At 42.3% G+C, this 14,656-nt stretch overlaps 3 protein-coding genes across 7 annotated transcripts in view; 1 reads left to right on the top strand and 2 right to left on the bottom strand.

Annotated features, from left to right (window-relative positions):
• RPRD1B (regulation of nuclear pre-mRNA domain containing 1B) overlaps window positions 1-708 on the bottom strand; it is a 38,163-nt gene extending 37,455 nt beyond the window's left edge. Inside the window, exon 1 of the mRNA XM_075177648.1 lies at window positions 478-708. Within this exon, the coding sequence (XP_075033749.1) occupies window positions 478-628 (151 nt within the window). The 5' untranslated portion in view covers window positions 629-708. The remainder of the gene's footprint in view (window positions 1-477) is intronic.
• Window positions 611-10,564, top strand: TTI1 (TELO2 interacting protein 1). Of its 4 annotated transcripts, none has more exons than XM_075177644.1 (8): window positions 611-807; window positions 1,503-3,711; window positions 4,961-5,128; window positions 5,944-6,077; window positions 6,250-6,390; window positions 6,566-6,770; window positions 7,982-8,069; window positions 9,706-10,564. In XM_075177644.1, exons 1-8 carry the CDS (start codon window positions 754-756, stop codon window positions 9,881-9,883), a joined length of 3,177 nt encoding a protein of 1,058 aa, XP_075033745.1. In that variant the 5' UTR covers window positions 611-753; the 3' UTR covers window positions 9,884-10,564. The 4 variants fall into 4 exon arrangements, with proteins under 4 accessions (XP_075033745.1, XP_075033746.1, XP_075033748.1 ...); XM_075177645.1 differs by having other exon boundaries at window positions 1,475-3,711; XM_075177646.1 differs by lacking the exon at window positions 611-807 and adding an exon at window positions 814-1,062.
• A 67-nt stretch (window positions 10,565-10,631) lies between these two features.
• VSTM2L (V-set and transmembrane domain containing 2 like) overlaps window positions 10,632-14,656 on the bottom strand; it is a 49,239-nt gene continuing 45,214 nt past the window's right edge. For both annotated transcript variants that reach the window (XM_075177650.1, XM_075177649.1), the window contains exon 4: window positions 10,632-13,398. In XM_075177650.1, coding sequence (XP_075033751.1) covers window positions 13,120-13,398 — 279 coding nt within the window. In that variant the 3' untranslated portion in view covers window positions 10,632-13,119. The remainder of the gene's footprint in view (window positions 13,399-14,656) is intronic.

Raw genomic sequence — 14,656 nt, 5'->3', positions numbered from 1 at the left:
AGAAGGATACAGCATGTGCACAGTGCTTCCCCCCTTTATTACAGCAACCTGTCTAACTAATGTTCCAGCGCATATCATCTCTGCACATGAGGTGATCAAAGCTATGTAATTCCATTGTCACCTCTGCCCGCGTTCCATGCTGGCGTTCTAGAAGTTGCACTGTACACAAAGTAAATTGAATGAATTAAGATGTAAACTATAAACGGATATAGGCCGCTATGCTCAGTTCCCTCCAATAGAGGAGTGACTGTGACTTGGATTTCCTTGCTCTAGGTTGCCACCACATCCCTCTGAATGGGAGTATACACGAGTCACAGGCTGGGCCACCTGTTCTCCATGCGGGAGCTGCTGCTATAAAGCTGTCCGGCCTAGTTATACCACGCTGGTCCCCGGCTTGTGTGCACGGCGCTGTGCACTACACACCCACACTGAGCGATATATAATAGCCCCCAATACATGCACAATATGGGCAGATACCTCTTCGGAGCTCCCGCTGCCAGACACCCACGATGGTGGCTGCGTGCTTCCGGTGATGGATCAGCCACAAGGACAACGTCTGGACGCTCTGCTGGGAGTTGCTCAACTCGGACAGTTTTTTCTCCAGGGCCGGCTCGGTGAATGACGCCATGTCTCTCCGTGGGGGCCCCGGGCCCAGCACAAGATGGCCACCTGACCTCTCACCCTGAAGCGAGTCACGTGTCCCGAGACGAAAGGACGCGTTACCTTGACTACTGAGACCGCGGCGCGTATTTGATGGCGTCACTTCCGACATGTGAAACCGCCCTATCTGTTGCACTATGGGCTAAGGTGAGAGTCAGCGTGCTGAAGTGGTTTCCTGAGCATTTGGAATGTTCATGTATCTCAACGTTCTATATAGAATAGAGTCTTGGGCGTGGGGCTAATTAGACATTTATAGGAGAAAACTCGTATGATTGGTACATAGCTGTAAATGTACGTGACAACATGGGTTAGAGCAGGATAAGGCTACTTGTGGAAATACAAGTTTCAGTATGTGGAGCAGCTGGTGACCCACTGGCAGTCTAAGGCTGGAGTACAGCTTAGGTAATGTGCTTGTATACACATACAAGTTGGGGTGTTTTTACATTTAAGGCTGTCTACACACCTATCATACCCATCATCTCCACTTATTAAAACATTGTCCGGTTGGCAGGGTGTTGAAACATATAAGAATGTAGTTTACTATAACTTACTCTATCTATAGCCAGAGTCACAGAAGCAGATGCTATTTTAATTTTAAAACTACCAGAATGTCTGCTAAGTCTGTCCATTTGTTTCTATTTGCTTATAACACTGTCAATAGAGTAAGGGAAGGGAAAGATTGATATACATATAATTAGCTATAAACGTAAGACTTTTGGATATTTGTAGGTACTACTCAAAGTATTTATTTTGCTGTGACATATTAATGTACTTATTGTACTGCATATAATCATATATGTTCTAATCAATGTAGGTAATTATTTTGTTCTTCATTTTCTGAGGCCATCGGACACAAACTGGAAACAATGGCATCCAAGAGTTATCCCCATGGCGCCTTTGAGGTTCTGCGTCCATTTTGTGTGCAGCTGACAATGGAGCAGACAGTGCAGAATGTGAAAAACCTGCGAACACAGATTTCTTCTACAGATGTCTCTGCTCTTCAAGCCCTTCTGGATTATGTCCTGTTCCCTCTGCGGTTCACCCTTAAAACACCTAGCCCAAAAAATCCTGGATTAGTGCAAGCTGTTTTGGAATGCATTTCCTATCTTCTATCTCTCACGCACTTGAAGAGCCCAGTCTCCTTACAGGAGATGTTTAGTGAGCTTTGCAGTTGTCTTCCCCCTGATCCTCTTCAGCCAGTGCCAGAGGAGCTGAAATTGGCAGTAGTCTTAACTCTACAATCTCTTCTCCGATCATCTGGTGCAGATGTACTACTAGCCTTGTACAAACCATCCATGCTTCCTGAGTTGGGATTCACCATCACTCTTCTGCTAAGGCTTGCAGAACTAGAGAAATCACGGGAGATCAGACTTGAATCTTTGAACTGTTTGGAGAGATTGCTACTGCCAAAACTCAAGCAAACCAATTCTCTGGGTGATCTCTTTGCTTCCTTTCTACCTGGACTCTGTACAGTCATAACAAGGGTTATTTGTGGAGACCCCAAGCAAGGATACAGGGTAACGACTGCTGCAATCAGGTTGTGGGCTGAGGCAGTTAGCATAGTGATGTCTGATGAGAGTCTGGTACAAGTGGCCGAAAAGAAACCTGTATACCCTGGATTGTCTGGACGTGTAGCAGAGCTTCTAGTGCACAGAGACAGGACTTGGGTGAAAAACTCTGCTAGTCGTCTATTTGTTCATCTAGGAAAAATCTCAGAGCGTTGCATTTCTGACCCACACTGGAGAGTGCGAATGGCGCTTGTTGACTTAGCTTATCTCTTGCTTACTCGTTGCTGGAATTCTCTTGGAGATTCAGTGGGGAATCTTCTACATATATTGGTAGGACATATGAGTGATGATAGACCTGAGGTGAAGGCCAGGGGATGTGAGGCTCTGTTGGAGGTGGCTAAGGAAGGCCCAGCTTCAAGGACACTAGGGGATGTGCTATCGGAAAGCCTCCATTCGCTGACTGTAACTCTTCCAAGGCTACTGAGCTCTCAGGACGACCAAGGCAAGCTTCACACTTTAGCACTTCTTCTAGGCTATCTTCAATTGCTTGGTCCCAGGCTTGCATTCACTCTGCACTCTTCTGCTCACCTTCAACGCCTTTCTGCTGCACTCTTGCAGACACTAGAGTTAGATTTTTGCTCAGTCAAAGTTGTGGAAGAAAGACTTTCCTCTTCTGTTACCAGTCTCAAGCAGCAGGACATCGAACACACTGGAGCTCCACAGAAAACTTTTCGCTTTTTCAGGGACACACGTATTCTTTCCCATATTCAAAGCATCTGTAGGCTTTTGGGGTATTATGGAGATTTCTACTTGCTGACAGACCACTTTTTGGGACTATACCGGGCACAAAGACTACCTGCTGTGCTGGTGTTGAACCAATTAGTACTAGGGGCAGCTGGGATTGAAGTTGAAGTACTCAATGGGGATGTTCAGGCACTCCATGTCGGTGAACTTTTGGAAGCTGTGCGTCCACTCTTTGAAGAGTACACAGACCCTATCAATTGGCATCTTCATACTTGTCAGGACAGTGATGAAGTAATAGATCAGTTGTCCTTACTCCATATTGAGTGCCAGGCTAAGCCAGCGATTAGTGACATGTGTGCGAATGCTTGGAAGCTTTGTCTGCAGCTTGAAGGCATTTCCTGCTTTGCCAAGGCTCTTGGCACTAACTTCCGCCCACTTCTTATATCTGCTCTGTACCCTCTGCTTGAGAAAGCTGGGGATCCTTCCTTAATGGTTAGTGGGGCAGCAAAGGTGACGTTGGGAAATGTCAGCCAAGCCTGTGGATACAAAGATATCAGCCAGCTGATTGAAGTCAATTCGGATTATTTGGCAAGTGAAGTCTCTGTCGGTCTACGCCGCCTTCGACGACGACATGGAGGTGCTGCGCACGTATTACATGCTATGTTAGAGAATTGTGGACCCAGTCTCCTGCCTCTACTGTATGAACTTGTTCAGGACCTACTTCCAGCATTGGACCAGTCACAGAATGAAGGTGCCAAGATCCTCTTCCCTGTGCTGAACTCTCTTGTCACAAAGCTAGGTAAATCTAATGCTGCTTCATTATCAGTTAGGACAGGTATTAGGAACATGTTAATCAGCCAAACTTACAATATGTTTTTGGTCTGGATAGTATGCTTACTATGGGAGTCTCGGCTCTGCATTTTTTTTTTTTTTCATATAAGTTATTTTAAAGGGCTAATAATACATTGACAAGTTGCATCTATTGAGTGTTCTGATGGTATTTTTTTCAGGGAAACTCTTAAGTTAAAACGAAGATCTAGTTACCTTGTAAAACAGGAGGAGTTCCTGCATCTAAATTGTGAAAACACACTGGATTCTATCCAAATAATTTCTCGTTTATATTAACACATATAAGAGAATATGATTAGTAACATTTTTTTATTAATATAGATCTGGCAAGATTAACAATTTGTATGTGAAAGTTTGGCTGAACGTAAATGGTTTCATGTGTCTATTCCTCTGGTCCCACCCTGTCAATTTGCTGACTTTTCCCCCTCTGGTTCCCACCCCCACTGTCTGTGTGGCCAATATTATATCTCCTCAACCCTCTGCACTGTCACTCCTTATAATTGTCTTTTCCCTGTGTCTACAGGGTTTGTTTTATGTTCCTAAGCCACAGCATGCATAATAAATTGTCACTTGCTGTGTATTGTATTTATAATAATTTCTCTTTGTTGATTATGATGGAATTTTGGTAGGGCAGTGGTATGGGCTACTTGAGGCTGGAAAGAGGGAAGGCAGCCCCATGGGTGTAGGGGCCAGAAGATGGAGATGCGGCATGTTGGTTGAGGGAATTGGTAGAGATGGAGGTAGCATGTTTGGGTTCAAGTAGTAGCCAAGGGCAAGGCAGCCCACTGGATTTAAGGACCAGTGGAGGGGAAAGCCGCCCATTGGGTGCAGGGACCAGAGGAGGGGGAGGCAACATGTTGGGTGCAGAAGCTATGGGAGAGGAAGGTGGCCTGATCAGACTAGAGGGGGCAACAATCATTTTCACATCCAAGTTGTTACAATTAAATTTTATCTTTAGAACACCTTCTTAACGCTCCAGGTAACACTTTGTACATTATTATATAAAACTCCCCATACTGCTTACCTTTATTGAGAGCAAGTATGCCACGAAAGGCCTTGTGTCTAACATAAACAGCCATATCTTCTTATCATGGTGATTTGTATTGCACGTGACATGTAAATGATATATTTTCAGATAAATCTGTTCCTCCATATAACATGATGCTTTTGTTAGCCTAACCTCATCGTCTTGTCTACAGGAACGTGGTTTCCTTCACCGAATATTATCACGGATTCATTAACCGAGGCCTCCAGCCAGTGCAAGTTGAATGATGGGAGCATAGTACAGGAGATAAAGGAGTTTCTGCAGGAGCATATAGAGCAACATCATGTAGCAAGAGGAGAGGTCCAAGAAGAAGAGGTTGCAGGTGGCTACTCTTTTATTGGCGTATTGGTAATTTGCTGATTTCACGGTATAGCAGAATGGATCAATAATGACAGAGTGATACTCTTCCACAGATTCACATTTCATTTTCTTATTTATAGGGAAACAATTCCAATTTATCTTTTTTTATTTATTAAATTTTTTAAAGGACAAATAAAGCATTCATATGGAAACATATTCTGTACAGAGACCCTTAGGCTTTTGTCTATGAAATCTGAGTTGGTTTTGCAGAGCTATAATATCTGAGATATAATGCAAAGTTAGATATATAGCGAGTGCTCTAAAGTATATCAAACCTATGTATTCAACTGAAACTAGTAACACATTAATATTGGTTCAGCGCAAAAACGATTGCGTTCAAGTAGTGCCTTGGTGATGTCATTGTGTCCTAGTGAATAGATAGTCTGAATTCTCATTAATATTGGTTCAGACCACAACATGGCTGTCTCATAAATGTCACTTATTCCTACTGGCTGTTGTGAAATATTTGATCAAAATGGCTGCCTCCATGAAATGATTCATACGTCACTAGTTCTTAGTGCTTTGATAGGAGCCCCTCTTATGAATATTGGTTCAGGCCACAATGGCTGCCTGTACTGTGTGGTTACATTACAATGATAAACTTGTAGAATGGGTGCTCAGCTTAATTACATAATGGAGCACATGTTTTATGCTAAGAGGAGAGCTCAACAATCTATATTGTGTTAAAAATAGGACCAGGAATAAAGTTTTCTTTAAGTATATATCATTTCTATTAGCATGTGTAGTACATGTATGATCCCTTTTTCTACTGTTTAGATGAGTTGCCTATACCAAATGGTGCTCTTGATGATCAGAAGCCACAATTGCCCACCCATGTTAAAATCTCCAAAGAGGTGGCTGAAAAATGTTCGCACTTCCTGTCACACAGCGACCCGCATATTAGAATACAGGTACGTCACATCGGGACTTGGAGACAATTCCGGCAATTCCTTTTTTTTACCATGGCACGGTTGACATTGGCACATTCTTATTGGACTATGGGGCACATGATATTTGCAATAGATAAGAAACAAAAAAGTATATCTGTGTATGTTACTACTACTTGTCTGTCTTTTCCTGCAGGCACTAGACACTCTCTGTCTCTCGTTACTACCGCTACATTCTCAGGAAGATGTGCTCTATCCACTTGCTCATAAAATCTGGCCATGTTTGGTGAAAAGACTGTTACAGGATGAACCACTGGTTCTTCTAAGAGCCTTTCAGGTATATAAACTTCTCTTATGATTGATCTCTGAGCATCTGCTGTCCTGCTTCACCATTGCACATTTTGGAATTATTTTATGGTCAGGTGACATGTAATTGTTGCCTGTCAAACTGGGCGTCTTTCACTTCTCTCCCTCTCTCATGTCCAGTTTTTACAAGCAGTCTCCTCTTCCAGGTGCTTGTGACTCTTGCTGCTTCTTGCAAAGATTTCCTCCGGCAGCGCGTGTGTAAAGATGCTTTTCCTGCCTTTCTGGCGTCTCTACGCTCTCAAGCTGTCGTGAGCTGTCATGCAGGGCCTGTGTACTGCCACACGCTGGGCTTCAAACTGCAGAAAGCCATATTGGAAGGCTTGCGGACACTCTGTGTGGATATGGCATTGGGTGAGTCACTGAGTGTACAACTTAGAGCTTGAATACAGTCCTTGTAAACCATACAACCTAAAACTCTATGTACCATACGTTAGGTTGAGTCCCTATCGCTAAACCGAGGTTAGTTTTATAGCGAGTCCGAAGTATGCAATAGGGTTATTTAGCAAAATGTTAGCTACTATCCTTTTTATTTTTCATGACAGCCCCCTTGCTATTTTCTTATATGGGTTTATACATTGGTGTGTAGATTACAATAAAGATTTATTGAGAAAATCATACATTTTGATCAGTTTTCAAGGCTTTTACATATATATCTGCAATTACTAATGTTAGATCTTACCAGTTTTTGTATTTAAGTAAGTTAATTGATTAAAAAAAAAATTATTTCCCCACTCCCTTAATGGTCAAACAATTTTTTTTTCAATTTATATGTACTCGGGCCAGGGACCCGCTGGTCTCCTTGTTCAAAGACTTCGGAAGTCTGAACACCTTGGATTCCATACAGCTCATTGTAACACACTTTATTTGATAGTACGTTCTAGTCTTAAGATTCAGCTTGAAGACTTGATCAGAGCTGGATCGCCAGCTAAACAAATCAGAAAAAGTAATTTATTATAATTGAGGGTGGAGGGATTGGCAATAGTAAAAATCCTTTTTTTTTTTTTTTAGATGTATGCCAAGTTCTTAACTCGTACTTAGATGTCTGATCTGAAACCACTGGTATACTATGTTGTGCATAAGACAAATTGAGATATGTAAGCAAAATACAGGCAACCCAGAAATGGTGCTAGACCAGTGCAATGATCTAATGACCGAGTTGACCGGAATTCAACCATGGATGATCAGTTGTAAATGTTGAGCTACATTTTATCCCGGAATGTGTATGTTAAACTGCAGATTCATGATGGAATCTTCATGGTCTGAGTGTAGGTTTATTGGAAATACATGAGCATTATGTGGAATATCTCATATATGAAACTATTAATTATGTGAGATACATGAGGACGTGGTATATGTGTGACTTTAGGACTATGACATGTGACAATCGTATGGAAATTGGGGTTACATGAGCTATATGAGGAATTGGTTTCGGGACTACCTGACCTGTCTGAGAATGTTGTGTGTGACACTGGGACTAGATGAACTTCATGTGGCTGGAGTGGAATATATGTACAGGATGTTATACTTGTCTGTGCTAATTAGACATTGTGTTGTTCCTATAGGTGACAGTGATTTGTTGGAGGTCATTGATTCCTGCATGCTCTACCTAAGCGTACGGCAGCCAAAACCACTCCAAGAGGCTTCAATCAGGTGCGAGACACAAGATCATCTGCACTTTCACACTTGCACTGTTTTATCCCCTCACAAATGCAGATCTGACGACCTTATTCTATTCACACACATGCAGGGTAGCTATAGTGAGAGAAACTTGCAGCCATAGGGGTGTGTGTATGTATATACATATATATTATGTGTGTGTGTGTATGTATATACATATATATTATGTGTGTCTGGTAAGACCACTTCATGCCCTTCCCATACAGATATTAAAACCAAGTGTTGTTGCAGCGTTCGCACGTTTACAGATCTGGTGCCCCAGAGCGTGTTACATAACTAACTAATGTGACTTAGAACTCCTAATTTGTGACTTAGGGCTAGATTTACTAAGCTGCGGGTTTGAAACCGTGGGGATGTTGCCTATAGCAACCAATCAGATTCTAGCAATCATTTTGTAGAAGGTACTAAATAAATGAAAGCTAGAATCTGATTGGTTGCTATAGGCAACATCCCCACTTTTTCAAACCCGCAGCTTAGTAAATCTAGCCCTTAGTCTTTTTGATTCAGCAGCCTGTGCTCAAACTTGGATATCCTTAAAACCTGGACTGTTATGTTGTACATGAGGGAACCACTGATGTAACTGACATTCTGTTGTGTGTTTGTTGTAGTGCAGGTATAGAAAAATCTTCATGAGAACACAGTGCAGCTAATGGGATCCAACCAATGCATAGATTCAATTGTCTTACTACAGCCTGGCCAGTCAAACCATGCTTTAAGCTCAAGCGATATCTTACCTTGCTTCTGTAGTGATGTGACATTCATGTTCTAGGTCCTGATTCATTAAGGATCTTAACTTGAGAAATTTCTTATTTCAGTCTCCTGGACAAAACCATGTTACAATGCAAGGGGTACAAATTAGTATTCTGTTTTGCACATAAGTTAAATACTGCCTGTTTTTTCATGTAGCACACAAATATCAGCTTTAAATTTCAGTGTACAAATAAGCTATCAAGTATTTGTGTGCTACATGAAAAAACAGACAGTATTTAACTTATGTGCAAAACAGAATACTAATTTGCACCCCTTGTATTGTAACATGGTTTTGTCCAGGAGACTGAAATAAGAAGTTTCTCAAGTTAAGATCCTTAATGATTCAGGCCCCTAGTTTTTAAGTGGAAGGTATGATTAAACTGTAGACACTCATCGATGAGCCAATTTAAAATAATATCTTAAAAAGTACAATGTGGTTGGATACCTTTTTTCATCACAAATTTTTTTGTGTGTGAGATGGCATAAGGGGTATATTTAGAAGATCAGACTAGATAGCATAGTAAGTAATTATGGGAACTGGTATAATGCCTACTTATAATAGAAGGTATACATACTGTGTAATCTAATAAAGCCAATACAACTGAATGCAAGTTGGATAAATGGCTCTACAGCTCTGCCTGTTTCTGTGCTATTAATCAGTGCTTCTTGGTACATGGTTGCCCACCTCACTCTTACCTTAATGGTTCCTCTGCAAACATGTACAACCATTCTCTGGAAATGTAGCTGGAACTGTCCTATCCCATCTTGCATACATGTTCCCTTACCTGTCCAGCTATTCTTCCTTCTTACACACTGTCCACCCAGTAACCCCTCTGCCGCTTCTTATCTCTCCCTGCAGAACGTTCCTCAGTCTATCACAACTGGACCCAGATATCGTTTGGTTGTATCTATGTGAGTGGCAAAGCCCACCAGAAGCCCCCCACTCCTCTCTCGTACCCCTCACTTGGACTGGCAGGACCTATGATGAATACACACACAATGTGTGCAGCCTACTACAAAAGCTGCAAAGACCTTGACCCGTAGCCATGACCAGTGTGTTGTGTAGCGTTCACCCTCTTTACTGAGCCCTCATCAGGATTCTGTGCTGCCTCCCCACACCTGTGCTTCCACCTGCAGGCAGGTGATCTGGATTCCACAACCTCAACCCTTTCTGTGCCTCATTCCTAAAGATGCAGATGTTTCTGAAGGTGCATCTTGAGCAGGAATTTTCTCCCCATTAGAGAAGCACAGCATTGAAGTATACACTGCATTGAGTGCAAAGATCTTGCTTTATTTAGGAGCTATGCATTCCCCAAGCACCAGGTAGCTGGTAATCAACAACTAACTCCGGATGCTCCATTCAAGCAAACCATTGTCAAAATGAACTGCGCTGATGTAAAGTGTATAATCAAAACAAAAATATGACCTAATAAGGAACTGCAAGAATGTGGCTTGTTGGGGGGGGAATATAATTTTGTTTAGTCATTGTAACAGCATGTATCTGATGATGAAATCAATTTGTGTTTGTAAATTAAGAGTCCATTCCATTTTCATCCCCTTAAAAACCCTGCACCCATCACTTACATATTGAGTCTCCTCCAAAAGCTGGTATGTTGCAGTTCCTAACTGGGCAAGACTGTTGTACTTAGTAACTTTCTTCTATATTTTTTTTAAATATGTCAAGCACTTTTCAAATATAATAAAATGTAGCACTGTTACAGTGAATCTTCTTTGCACAGCTACTGCTTGTGTTCATGGCTAATACAAAACAGATTCAACTACTGGTTCTTGGGCAAACAATCAAAGTTTATTTACATCCAGAGAGACATCAAGTGTTGTGGAGGGAGCCATAGTTTAAAACCATCAGCACTTGCTGCTCAGGAACAGAGAACATAACCGCCTCCTCAACACAGAATTGTCTCGGTCACATTTAAACAGTATGGCATCGATAAAGAAGCGTTACCCTGTGTGTAACCTGAACCACTATACAGGTCTGGAAGCAGTATTTAAAGCACACAATTAGTAACCCAAATCCATGATGCCAGTTACAGCAGCAAACACATGGCAAATGACACCTGTCTAGCAATTCTTGACAGCCACTAATTTATTTTACATTGACACACGTTCTTTTTATCAGCATTTTTTTTCTAAAACTCTACAATATGTTGCTCAGCAGCCCTTTGGCGAATCACCTACAACTGTCAAAAGTAATTTACCAGTTGAAACCTTTCCTTGGGAATCATAATAGTTATCCATAACGGGATGCATGATGATATATTCTCACTCTGAGGCCAGCGGGTAAATGTATCAAGCTGAGCGTTTTCTGGCGGGTTTGGAAAAAGTGGAGATGTTGCCTATAGCAACGAAGCAGATTCTAGCTGTCATTTTGTAGAATGTACTAAATAAATGACAGCTAGAATCTGATTGGGTGCTATAGGCAACATCTCCTTTTCTAACCTGCCAAAAACTCTCAGCTTGATACATTTACCCCCAGGAGGATCAGCTAGTCATTGGATAAACACTGGCACATAAATGTCATAGTACAGGGTGCTGGTTTTCAAACCTGTTCACACACCTCCTAAACAGCGTATGACTACTGGATCTTCTTAGAGGGTAAACAGATACTATATCAGTTTGGTAGGATATTAGGGACTACACCTGCAGTTATGTGAGGAGGTCCACAAACATGCACTGTCTGAGAAGATTGGTTCAAGGACCAGAGTCGAGGTTCAACTCCAGTTAAGTGCAACTCTTTAAATTTATAAGATCCCTAGAAAGAATAGTGCTGATTTTCTATAACCATCCAAAAATAACATTATTTTGCGGATAATGAGCAATAAATTGAAAATGTGTGTCGGAACAATTACACAACGTTTTTGTTTTGTTATAGCCGAGACCAAAAGTGTCAATATTGTGGCACAAACAGCTGTTTCTTAATACAAAGTATGTGATATTTCACAAATGGGATCCCCAAAAACAATTTGGGTCCCAGACCCACATGTGACGCATCTTTAGCTTAAATTAGATGTTACCAACCCTCTCTTTAAATGCAACCAACAGGCCATGTTTTGGAGAGGTTTCTGAGGCAAAGGTGAATTTTTATACTTGGTTGGGTAAGTAATTATCCCTTGTGTTCTTTCAGTGTCATCGTCATAGCGCGACATATTAAAGGTAATTGAGACTAGGGCTACGGAATTCTGAGTTCTAGGGAGGACCGTCTAAAGCTTATCTGTGTTTCCATTCCCTCTTTCACTACAAATATTAAAATGTTTTCAGGTCTTCTGGGGCACAAAAATAAATAACTTTCCAGCTCAGAAATCGGTGGTGCTCCAACTTTCCTACAACGTGTAACAGGAACAGCGGTGCCTTCTGCTCTACACCTGGTAAAGATTTCCCCCTGTAATGCAAGTACAGTAGTTTGTCACTGTAGACACTCTTTGCCTTCCAGTGTTCACACAAGCGGCTGATATGACAAGCAAGAAGCCAGGCACAAATGGAACAATTACACTAACAGGCACTGTTAAAGCAAAGTGAGCTAAAGGTAATGATGGTTACTTAAACATCAAAGAAATCACTGTGTGTGTGTGGGGGATTTATATAATGTGTGTAGAACGTGTTCAGCACTGGAAAATTAGCTGTGCCGAGCTATATTTTCTTTGATGAAAAGGCAACAAATTAGAGATCAATGAATGTTATGCAGCACATATAGAGGATAAAAGCATCGATGCCATAATTGGTATCTTTAAGTTTCTGGGATAATAAAGAGAAGGGAAACAGACTTGGTTAGATAGTGTTACTACGTTGACCATCACAGGATGTGGGTGAATATTTTAAAATATTACACTGAAAAGTGCTCTAGTCAATGAAATGCCTTCCTGATGAGGATTTGTCTGGTACCTACTGCCTATGTGTTGTCATCTCCTCCAAGGCACCCATACTGCTCAGGGTCAGGGTGAGATCAGTCTTGAGTAATGACATTTAAGTGGAGTATGGTGCAGAGAAGACCCTTGAGCAGGCGATGACAGGTGAACAATGGCAGAGGGTGCACCACTCTTAGTTCATAGACATAACAGTCTGTCAGACCACCTTCAATGCCCTTCACCAAGAAAAGGGATAAGTCATCACATGATGGGGTTTTTGTAAATAAAGTCATTATTCTCCACCGACTACTCCAGCTTGAGAGATGACGACGATTTTCAGATGGAGAAGGGTGGAAGCCTCTCATGCACTCCTCTGTACATCCATGTTGGGGCATGGGGTTCCCACAGTCAGTCTAGACCTGGCATTGCTCACAGGGTGCTGCTGCTGCTGCTCGTTTTTTCAGCTCTTTGACTTGAAAGTGGCGATGAGTGCTGGTATCCTGCTGACGGTGAGAGGCCGTGCCGCGGCGGCCCGATTCTGCTTCCACACGCAGGAAGGCCTTGACGCGGTGTTGCCGTCCTTTCCCGTCACTGTAGTCCAACACTCGGCATTCGTAGGTCCCTTCGTCGGAGATCTTCACGTGAGACAGACGGAGCTTGTGTGAGATGTTACTGCCAAATACCTTCACCACCTACACAGAGTGGATACAGTTCAGGTTATATATGAAGGGCCTGATACAAAATACCCTTATGCTCTTACAAATTACTTTTAAGTCAGGCTTCAAATAAGGCTGTATGTATTCAGGCTAGTACATATACAGGGGCTATAAAAAGGGTTGAGTCTGTAAAAGCTTTGTGATTTAAGTATTTAACCCCATTTGCTTAATACAGCTTAAGAAGCCCTGAAGTAATCAGTTAATCGTATAATTATTTCCTATTGGATACAACTAAAAGTAAATTGATTTCAAAATAAAAACAACTTTGTGCAAGAGGTTCATTTCCAAACATGAGCTTCATCATGAAGATCAAAGAACATTAAAAGAACAAAAAAACTGCAATCGTGGGAAGTGTAGTAATGTTCAAAGTCTTAAAATCCCTTTTAGTAAAGTCTATTATATAACATACATGTGAAAATGGCACAATGACAGACTTATGGCAAATATGGGAAAAGCTGTCCTTGGGACAATAATGTCCAGGTACTTCACAAATCTGTGCTTTACAGGAGGATGGAATAAACATTTTTTTTAAAAAAAAAACCTCACATGAAATCTTTTGCCCCCCCACGTCTACTCCCTTGACCAAGCCTGTCGCTTCCAACTGCGCAACATCACCCACATCCGACCCTCCCTCTCACAAGATGCCACCAAAACCATAATCATCTCCCGCCTTGACTACTGCAACCTTCTCACTGGCCTCCCCCTCTCCCATCTCGCCCCCCTCCGCTCTGTACTCAATGCGGATGCTAGACTCATCTTTTTCTGACGCCGCTCCTCCTCTGCCTCCCCTCTCTGCCATACCTTACACTGGCTCACTTTCCCCTACAGAGTCCTCTTTAAACTCCTTACCACCACCTACAAAGCTCTCTCCCAGTCTACTGCCCCCTATATCTCTAACCTCCTCACCATCCACACTCCTGCCCACTCCCTACTCTCGGCAAATGACCGTTGCCTCTCCTCCACTCTAATTACCTCTTTCCACTCCAGAATCCAAGACTTCTCTCGTGCTGCCCCCCTGCACTGGAATGACCTCCCTCGCTCCATCCGTCTCGCTCCCAGTCTGTGCTCCTTCAAACGAGCACTCAAAACTCACCTGTTTCTGAAAGCCTACCAACCTTCCACCTAAACCCCTCATCTCCTCCGCTCGTTCTCCCCTCTCTCCCCTGGTCTCCTTTTCTCTCCCCCTTGCATCACTGCCTCCCTTTCGTGCCTGTTTCCTCCACCCTCCTTTAGG

The sequence above is a fragment of the Mixophyes fleayi genome, chromosome 6 (assembly GCF_038048845.1).
Source record: "Mixophyes fleayi isolate aMixFle1 chromosome 6, aMixFle1.hap1, whole genome shotgun sequence".
NCBI classification, from domain to species: domain Eukaryota; kingdom Metazoa; phylum Chordata; class Amphibia; order Anura; family Limnodynastidae; genus Mixophyes; species Mixophyes fleayi.
This window is presented reverse-complemented; position numbering and strand designations above follow the sequence as displayed.